General features: G+C 38.7%; 1 protein-coding gene across 1 annotated transcript in view; it reads left to right on the top strand.

Moving 5' to 3' along the window:
- Positions 1–659: 659 nt before the first annotated feature.
- Positions 660–10,223, top strand: part of LOC108504780 (von Willebrand factor D and EGF domain-containing protein-like) — a 177,629-nt gene continuing 168,065 nt past the window's right edge. The window contains exon 1 of the mRNA XM_017830198.1: positions 660–756. Within this exon, the coding sequence (XP_017685687.1) occupies positions 660–756 (97 nt within the window). The remainder of the gene's footprint in view (positions 757–10,223) is intronic.

Genomic DNA, 10,223 nt, shown 5'->3' with positions numbered 1-10,223 from the left:
CTGGAAGTAGCACAAAGGACCCATGTGTAAGCAACAGGGCATTTTGCAAGGAGACCAAACTTTAGAAAAATGTGGTTGGGCAACACGAGTGATGGAATTCTTCCCCTGCATTTTGCCTTTGTCTTTTGTTCTGTTACTATCTCTGGTGAGACGACGCTCTGAAATGCGCATCTCGTTTTTCACGATCCTCGCACATAAACATGATGCCAGATATGACTGCAATAATCTGGAGTTAGTGCTGCCTGCTTTAAAATCCTGGCAAGCAAGCACGTTTTACAACCCTAATTTCTGCAGGATCACCTCCCACCCCTGAGGTACAGGCTGTCCTCGCCCCCTGTGTGTGCGGGTGTGTTACGGGGTGCGTAAATCCCGGCAGCTGCAGCCGGAGCAGCTGCAGGGACACATGGGCTCTGTTTGCGCGTGGGAGGGGGTGAGTGTGGTTTGTGTGTGGCTGGAGGGCTTCCCTCTTGGAAATTCTGGGATTAATGACACATTAAACCCTCTCCAAGAGAGTGGATTGAACAGAGAGAAAGAAAGAAAAAAAAAAAAAGAATTGAAACAGGCAGGCAGGCTGATGGGCTTTTCCAGCAAAGTTTAGGGCTTCAAAAGTTAACTTATAAGCAACTGCAGATGCATGGATAAAACCTACCTTGGACACTATGCAGCAGCACTTTCCTTTCCATCAGCATCTCCAACTTGTTGCCTACCTCTGTTGGATTCCCTTGCTGGCCATTAGTGCTGAGTCAGCCACATTAGGTAAGGATTTTGTACTTTTTAATTATTTGACAGTCATTCGAGTGATGAGTTCATGTGTATTTTAAACTGAGATGATCTTGCTTAGATTTATTTTTGAATGTGGATTGGAGTGACAGAGGGCTATTATTAGAAAGAGCCTCCAAAATAGAATGGAAGTAAGGTTAAAATAAACAACCAAGGTAATGAAGAAGGGCACAGTGATAGCCAAGCATGCTTGCAGCACATGATGTATTTGGATCATTACAGGACTTTCACTTTACTTTTTTACTTCTTTTTTTTTATATATTTTTAAAGAAATTAAAGACCTATGAAAGTTCTTACTATTAGAAAAAAAAATCAAACTATTTAAAGAGTATATATAATATTTTCCCATAAATGGAGTATGTGAAATAAACCATAAAAGAAAAAACACTTTAAAATAACAATCTATTCCTCTGGGAAAGAATTATATACACCATGTATCAGAGCAACACTACAGATTAGTTAATTACACATATAATAATACACAGCTATACGGCCTCTGGCAATAAAAAGTTCATGAGTAATTTCTCTACTACTGTACACAACAAATGTGAGGCTTGTTACACTCTAGCATAGAGTTCGAAGAGGACGCAGATTTTACATATGTGGATTGTTTATACAGCTTTATTAATTACCTGTAGGAATACATTGAGAATCATGTTAGACATTAGTCAACTAGTGAAAACAGAGTTAATAAAAGAAACTGAGAAAAGCAGTCAGACAAGTGCGCAGTGCTGTGAGTGATTATGGATTCAGCTTTGGCAAACTCCAGGGAGGCACTCCCCCTTAATGGAAAAATGTTGCAATATTTTACAAAATTTAATTCTAGTAGAGTTCCAACGAGTCTTAACAGTGATTGTCAGCCAGCACTCATTAGCTCTATGAAGATAAAACAATTTAAAGCCCTCTTCACTTGGATATCAGAGGGTCACCCAGAAAGTTCTGCAGGACTAAACACAAAGCAAATGACCTTATCGCCTTTGTCTTCAAACAATGCCTTTAATTTCTGAAACCTTTTGAAGGGTTGCCAGTTTTATGGAGGGTAGCAGCTACTTATCTGTAGAACAAGCTTTTCATCAAGGGGAAACGACCTTTTAACTCCTAGTAACGAAGTAACTCTATTTGCCACTGTATTTTGGTAACTGAAGGTAATATGTATAGACATCCTTATGAAACTGGGAATACAAAACAATAATTAAGAAGTGCTGTCTCTTAGGTGATGCAGAAGGATTCATAAGGCTTGTTGTTGTGGGTTCTTTTTGTAGTGTGAACTTGAAATAAATGAACCTGCTCAAAAAGTTTACATTCTGACAGATTGTGTTGTGACATTATGAGGATATTAACTGTTTACTTTATGCTGTTTCCTTTTGTACTCTAACAAACCTACTAATCCCATAAGAATTTAGTGGTGAATAAGGAATATCTGACCAAAGAGGTTTTTGCAGATGCCTTGTTAAGAGGGAGAAGATGAAAAAGTCCTTTAAAGACCAAGGAAGAGCTTTATCATCTTCTGCAGTCTTATTTTAGGTAATGAACCTCCCTGTGACTGAGGATATTCTGAATATTTGGGCTTTTTACATGATTTCCTATGACTGAGAAACATGAAAGCGTTACCAACAACAACATCCGTAGCTGCTCTCTGGTAGAAGATTAAATAAAGCATCAGGGACAAAAGCAACTCAGTGAATCATAGATGTGGGAGGGCTGACACAAAACAGAGCTTGTCAGACTCTTCTCAGATGAAATTCTGTAAATAAGTCAATCAAAAGAAAAAGACAATAGATTTTTACAGGGGTACTTTAAACAAAAACATTTATCTTAGAATAGTTAGTTGCTTGTAGCATCATCAGTGAGATGGAATTGCTTCCCATCCCCTCTGGAACCTTTTCATAATGTACAATTGAAAAAGTTTTTAATTTAGATATGAGTTTCCTGCAAAGGCATCCTTGAAGCTCACAAAATCCACTGGAGCTTCACTAAAAGATGAAGCTACTACTGTATATAGTAAAATCAGATACAATTAATTGTTTCTAAGTTCAGTCCTGTGGGTTTCCCTCAACTCTGAAACACAGAAGAAAATATTCAAGCATATCCAGAGGTGAAGAAAGAGAAGAGAGAAGATGGTGTCAGGGGAAGGTGAAGTGCCTACAGCCAGCATGGGAAGATAGTGTGTTCTCCAATGATCTGAATAGTTTAATTTGATTTAAGAAAGTAAATGAGAATGGTCTAGCATGGCAAAAATCACTCAGTATGTCTTGCAACTTTGTAAGCCCCAGTCTTGCTTTCCATGGAAGAATGAAATGAAAATCAGAGTGTGTAATTTACTTTGTATGCTACCCACAAGCAACCCATGATCTCACTGAGAGCTTCTGCTGTAAAACTTGAGTGCCAGGGACTGTCCATGCTGAAAGCTGGACCTAGGGAAACATGTTCACCATAAGTATTTCAAAAGGAATAATTCAAACTATTCAGGACTTCTCCCACCTGCTTCAAGATGACAAACTCTCCCATGCCTTGGTCATACCTCAGACATGCCACCCAGGTCCTCAGCAACCCCCAAAACCCCAGGGCTTCTTCCACCCTCAGGGTCCCTGAGCACAGTAGGAGTGTGAGCAACCACAGGGAATCCCCAGTATCTGGCCTGGAAGCAACTTGCAGGGATCAAGCTCTCAGGTCATGAGTGGGTTTGATCAGGGACATTCCCATGCCTTTGGAAATGACACTGGGATTATTTTTAATTATAAAATCTTGTTTACAAGTTAATATTCTATTTTCTCTTCTTTAAATTGTGTCAATATCAAGTACTCCAATGACCCCATTGTCTGGAATTGTCATAGAATCACAGAACAATTTTGGTTGGAAGGGACCTTAAAGATCACCTAGTTCCAACACCCCTCCCATGGGCAGGGATCCCACCCACTAGATCAGGTAACTGGCCCAAATTAAGCTATTTTTTATTTTTTAAACTAAGATTGAAATCTGAATTTATTTGATTTTGTGATCTCAAAGTGAAGCAGACATTTAACAATTATTTCCGTTTGCTGGTAACTTTTTTGTTCCACTCTTTTTTCACATGAAAAAGCACAACAGGGTTGTGCTTAATGCAGGGATAGTTCATTCATAAAGAAGGAAAAACAAGGAGCTGTTGCAGTCTGGGGGTGAGGGAACATCTTTCACCTTACAGTGAATATGTTTGTGACTCTCCTGAGCTGTATCAGTCCATCACCATCAGATTTTAGGCAGAGAAACATATTTTTGCTCAAGCATTTGCCTTTTAATTTCTGATGAAAATTAATGATAGTTTTCAAAGTTATACCTGCTTAAAAAATAGGTTTGGTGTGAGAGGGCTGCCTATCACCTGCCTCTCTCAGGGATTTGCCTATTTCCCATTGACCTGCCAAACATGTAAGCTGTTTGAACTTCTTAACAGCTATTTATTACTCTATGCTGTGCTAAAACTGAGGATCAATTTGTTAGACACTGCTCATAAGAGTATAGGACATTCATGGCCAAAATGTTTCCTTTAATGTTCCGGTTCCTCAAAGTTATTTTGTCTCCAAATGCCAAATCTCAAGAAGTATTGTGCACATCCAAGTTCCTTTGCAATCGATAGGAACTGTGAGCAGTCAAGACAAATCAGTGTTTGTTCCTAAGGTGACAAGACAGATTTCTGCAGAGAGGAAGCATCATCATTTTGTTTTACAGATGGGATGGGGATGTGAAGAGGCTCAAGGTCATGCACAAAATCCTTTGGTGAAGCTGAGATCTGTGCCGAGGCCTCGTTAGTCACAACCCAGCCCCATTAGCTGCAGCACAGCTCATAACTGGAACAAAAGCCAATATAGGAAATTGAGTGTAATAAAAAGGCTCAACCTCTCTCCATCTTCCTTGTAAACTCTGAAGTCAAATGGCTACACACAAACTCAAGGGGACACAAAGTGGTTTTGGTGGATTTTAGACTGCTTAACATGTGGCCAATACTTGAAATTCTCCCCAAATCCCCTTTGATTTCAATGGGAAATGATCCATTCTCTTTCCAAAATGCTATATGTCTTTATCACACAAATACAGAAGAAAAGAAGGAAAAGCCAATCCTGCATTAGTTTCATTAGAGACAGAATTTCTTTTCTGATTGTTCCTACTTCTTCCTCATCTACTTCTGTAGCCTAATAAATTAATTCTGGTTTTGGAAATATCTTTCCTCCATCTTCTTTTTTTGTGATCTGGGCTGGCTCCTCCAAAAGGCTGGGAATATTGCAGAAGTACCATTTTGTTGGTTTTTCACTGTGTTTGTGCTGTACTTCTTTGAAAAGTTTGTTTGAAAAAGCTCACAAGGCAGCCAGATTACTGCCTTGTCTGATTTTGTCTACAAGTTTGTTCTCATGGATGGTTTGTTCTGACTTTTCGACTACTTTCTCCCTGGGTCAAGTGTCTTTCCCGTCACCTCAGAGACTGAAGTTTAGTGTTGGACATTGCTGATGCCCAATCCACTGCAGAAATGGATTTTGTCTTTAACAGTGTTGGCAGCATGTGTTGTTTGTTTAATGATTGTTAAGTTTTCTTCAAAGAATTATATTTTACCTTCAATTATGACCTTTATTAATGTCATTGTGGCAGCTACAATATGTGTTTTGCCTTAGGTAGAGATTATTTGTGCTGAAACCTGAAAAACATGGATTAGATTGAAGAATATTTTTATCTGACTTTGAAACACCAATAAACCCATGTGTTAGTGCATGCAATTGTTTGTACAGCTTTTCTGGGAAGAGTTTTGTGTGTTGAGCTCTTAGGAGATTTACTTAATGAGAGTATGTACTCATTTGCTTCTTTCTGACACATCTTATTTTGATTACTCTGACGTCTATTACTTTGATTGCTGTGTTCACACTGCATGGCATCCACGGGGAGCCGCAAGGGAATATTCTACATATTGAAAGGAAAAAAAAATTGATTGCCTAATATAGCTGAGGGATTGCAGCAGTCTGCTCTGCTCCTTTTGCAGGTTTTATATTAATTCATCGATTGAAACAGAGTTTACTTATTCCCCTACTTTTTTCACAAAGCAGCTTCCATGAGCTGGGTAGCAATTTATCTGCATACCACAGTAATGTAATGCATCTCCTGTGGTAGCTGGAGCATTTTACAACTCAACTGTCTCTTGACAGCTTTGTGTTGACTGTTTCAGTAAAGGCCTCCTCATGTGGTATCTCACAAATGCCTCATCAGCTCAGTAGCTCTTGCGTTTTCCATGAACTGGTGGATACCTCAAATTTCCTCCTCCTTATGCTGTTAAGAAAAAGCATAACATTTCCCATCCTGGACTCACACTTTTACTTTCTCTCAATTTTTTAAATGGCCGATCAAGTTATGTTCACTTTGCCTCAGAAGGTAGAAGTCTTGCAGAAAAAAATCTGGGGGATGAGTGTTCTCAGAAGTTCCTGAATAGCTCTATAATGAGTTTAATGGTAAATGTGGAAAATTATTTGGGATCAGAACTAGACAATTTCTTTACAGAGAGGAACATATTTTATGTCAACACCTGCTTTCTTCTCATCTCCATTGAAAATTGTATTTTGCTGATGTTTGACTGTCATGCAAAGTTTTCATGGAATTTTATCTCACTGATTTTCTACAGACCTGTATGAAAAGCAAGAGAAGATAAAATTCAGCCAGTAGCTTATTTAATAACTAAGCTAATGTTTTGTTATTCATAACTTTGTAATTAAAAATCTATTTAGAATTAAGATTATTAAACTTCATTCATCAGATGTGTTATTTGTTGATCTGGTCCAGCTACCAGAACAGAGAGATCCACAAACATCTTTCAGAGATTACTTTAATCACCTTCTCTGTCCCTTTCCTCCAATTATTTACTTTACAATCAACTATGGGCATGCTATAAAACTAGTTGACTGTGACTCAGACTCCCTCAATAACAGAGCATAGATACTTTGATTCACTCAGGCTACCTTTTCATCAGCTCTCTTCTTTTCTTAATGGACTAGAGAAAAAATATATATAAAAATTCCCTGAGCCATTTGCTCTGTTCTTCTATTAGATGTTAAGATTAGAGCTAGCAACAAAGACATAAACAGGGTGAAATCTAATTAATTCCTAGTTTCTCTTTTGCAAGAAATACAAGGAAAATTAAGAGAAGGCTATTTCCTACCCCATTGCACTTACAACTCATTCTTCAAGTGCTAAAATATGTGGACATTCAATTTTCTGAATGTGTATAAAGCAGAATAAAAATAAAGGTAAAAGAAATCTATCCTTTTCCCTCAGCTACTCCATAACTAGAAGTTTTTGGCTCCAACGGAGTCTTCTAAGTGCCAATGGGACTCAGACATCCACACCCCACAATATCCCTGAAGTATTTGGGCTTCTTTTCTCCTATAATATCCTTTAAAAGTCTCACTCATAATTATTGAATATAATCAATCCTCCCATTTCAAATGATTTTCAGTCTTTTGTCTAGTCTTGTTATTTCAATTGATCTTGTAAAAGATTATTGTGAACAGGTATGCTGGGAAAGCTGGAGTAGCTCACAGCATTCCCAGTCTGGAGCAAAGATGCATTTTGTTCATCCTCCCCTCCTTGCATGGAAGTACCAGTCATGACCTGGGGGTCAAAATCTGCCCAAACAGCAGCAGACAGGACTCATTTGTGCCCACACCCCATATACCTCCCTGCAGGGCACCAGGGGTGTCCTGCCCACTGCAACACACCTCAGAGGAGGGAAGGTTTGGTATACCCTTAAGGTATAATTGGCAAAGACTGTGACCATGTGGAAGCTCTCAGGCTTGGATTTGGAAGGATGAGGTTTAATCCCTGTCCCTGGTGTGTGCCTGTGTGAGGGCATTAGGGTTAAAGATACTGGTGTGCTTCAGGACAGCTGGATCCAGGTTGCAGACTATGATCCCAGCACAAGCTATACATCCCCCAGAGGAATTTTATGACTATTTTCTCCTCTTGACATGATTCTTGCCTTGCAATAAAAATAGTTTTGACATAAATCATAAATTTACTGCCCACCCTCAGTCCTTTGCTTCTGCTTCACATTTTCCCAATAACTGATACCTTAGTCAGGAAAATCACCCAGTCATTCCTACTGCCTCCTTATCGTTTGTTATCCCCTAATATTCATTTTTCTGTTTGCTATTACCTGTACTCTGCATGGGTGTGGAGACACTTTTTCTCATTAAAATGCCTCTGACAATATTATTCATCTGCTGTTTCCAAACAACTTCATCTTCTGTCTTAGGTCTGAGCTTGCAGCTTGTCTCCTGAGAATATCAAGCATCCTCATTAGGTGCTGGAAGGATGTGAGGGGAGCCGTACTTGGTCAGCCCCATGCTGCTGCCAAGGACCCTGGCACAGAAACACTCACAAGGACAAAAAAACCTCTGGAATGAGGAAAAAGCATCTTTACTACTCAGAAAAACTGGTGGCAGAGACTCTAAATACTACTTGCATACACAATGATTAGCTGGAAAGGAGCTGTTTCCCAAAGTCTGGGTTTTGTGCTGGCATCAGATTATTTTTTTATGACCCTTAAGTAGATAACTTCATGTTTCTTTCAACGTGGCTAAATGGAGTATAACACTAAAATGTTACAATCCTGTAAAAGGCAGCACAGGTGGCCACGTGTGTACGTAAGCACAGGAAGCATCACTTTGGCCACCACACTTATCACTGCTTCATGTAATTATTCCTGCAATTAGTGCTGCAGAAATGCTGTGAGAAAAATTATGGTGGTACCGAAAAATTCACCACACAAATCCACCCAGTGCACTGGATTTTTGCCTCTGAATTCCATCACTGCTCTTACAACCCATCTCCTCACTGTGCTTATCCGCATAACAGTTTATAGACTATATGGCTTCCCAAAGATATCCTACTCCACGCTGAGTAACTGCTGTTGATCCACACAGGAAGATTTTCTTCTCTCTGATTGCTTTAACAATTGAAAACAATTAAAAATTTACTTTTCCACTGAGATATAACCAGTAAAAAAACCAAAGTGCTAACTGATATTCTGGTATTTTGTTAATCACTACTGACAGGAAAGATGTTGTGCTTTAGGACAGTGGAGCCAGATCAATCTCTTCTGTCACAGACAAGTGCCCTCAGAACTGGTCTATCGATTATGCCAGGAAGAATATCTTTAGATCTCTTATTTGAACTGTTTCACTTTCTATTAGTAATTAAATACATCTTGAAATGAGGACTTCAGTGTCAGTGCCATGTGTTCATTCCCTGTAAAGGTATAAATACCTGTGATGGACAGCAGCTTCATTTACTCTATGGCATAATGTATATATGTTATTTATAAAAAATAAAAATAAAGGAATCCCAGTACAGTTAGATGAGTAGATGATCATTCAATTGATCAATACACGTTATTTTGGTCAAAACCTTATGTTCCAGTGCACAAGCCTCCAAATTTCTCCCCTCCTAATACAAACCCTGCACCAACAAAGGAATACAAGTCTTCTCAAAACTTTCAAATTTCTCTGAAAAGTTTCATTAACAGCATATAAAATAATCAACACTCAAAATTCCTGACCAGCTCTAACCCAAGTATACATTTTTTAGAAGAACAAACAAGCTGAATAAAGGGGGCAGTAAATTTCAATATCAGTAATGCCACTTGTTTATGAGTCCCCAACAATTTGTAAAGGAGTGATTTATGTTAATTTGTGCTTGGGAAACAATGTCCTAATACACTGATTTTCAAATGTTCTTTTAATCAAAGATCCTTTTCTTCCAAAAGAAAGCCGTGGAGTGTCCTGTATCCCTTATTGTTTTATTCTTAAGGGAGGCCATTAGGGATATTTTGCATAAAGAAAAGAGGATAAAGTGAAATTAGTTTTTTATTTACAAAAATCATAGTTTTACTAAAGGCAAGGGACTCTAATTTTTGAGGTACTGATAAGGGCCCTGGAGCCAGGGTAGGAGGTATCCACTGGCACACAGCCAAACAGGGCTGTATGGTTATAATTGAGTAAATTCTGTGTGAAGAGCTGGGTGCTCTGTGCTTCATGAACTGAAATCTGACATCTTAAGAGCCCTCACAAGTTAAATAATATTTCAGCCTCTAAGATATGCTTGAAAACACCCATTCTCTATTATCAGATGGTTTGAGCAAGGTACTGGCAATATATTCCTTACATCCAGTGCAGGAAACTGGTGGTGAGAAAGGCTGCTCTGGATCTTGCTCCATACTCATATCCAATAACTTCCTCAAGGCCACGAGCTTATTCCTGCTCTTTAAAGCCACCTTCATTTCTTAAAGTGTTGCCTAGCACTAAAGTGCTCCGTTAAGCTGTTGCCATGTTTTTCCATTCTGGTAGAAATTATTGTTCTATATAGTTTGATTTTAAGAGTGCCTTCTGGCATCCATTTGGGGAAAAGGCACTACATAAAAGCAAAATCAATACAAG

The sequence above is a fragment of the Lepidothrix coronata genome, unplaced genomic scaffold (assembly GCF_001604755.1).
Source record: "Lepidothrix coronata isolate B3197 unplaced genomic scaffold, Lepidothrix_coronata-1.0 Scaffold175, whole genome shotgun sequence".
NCBI classification, from domain to species: domain Eukaryota; kingdom Metazoa; phylum Chordata; class Aves; order Passeriformes; family Pipridae; genus Lepidothrix; species Lepidothrix coronata.
This window is presented reverse-complemented; position numbering and strand designations above follow the sequence as displayed.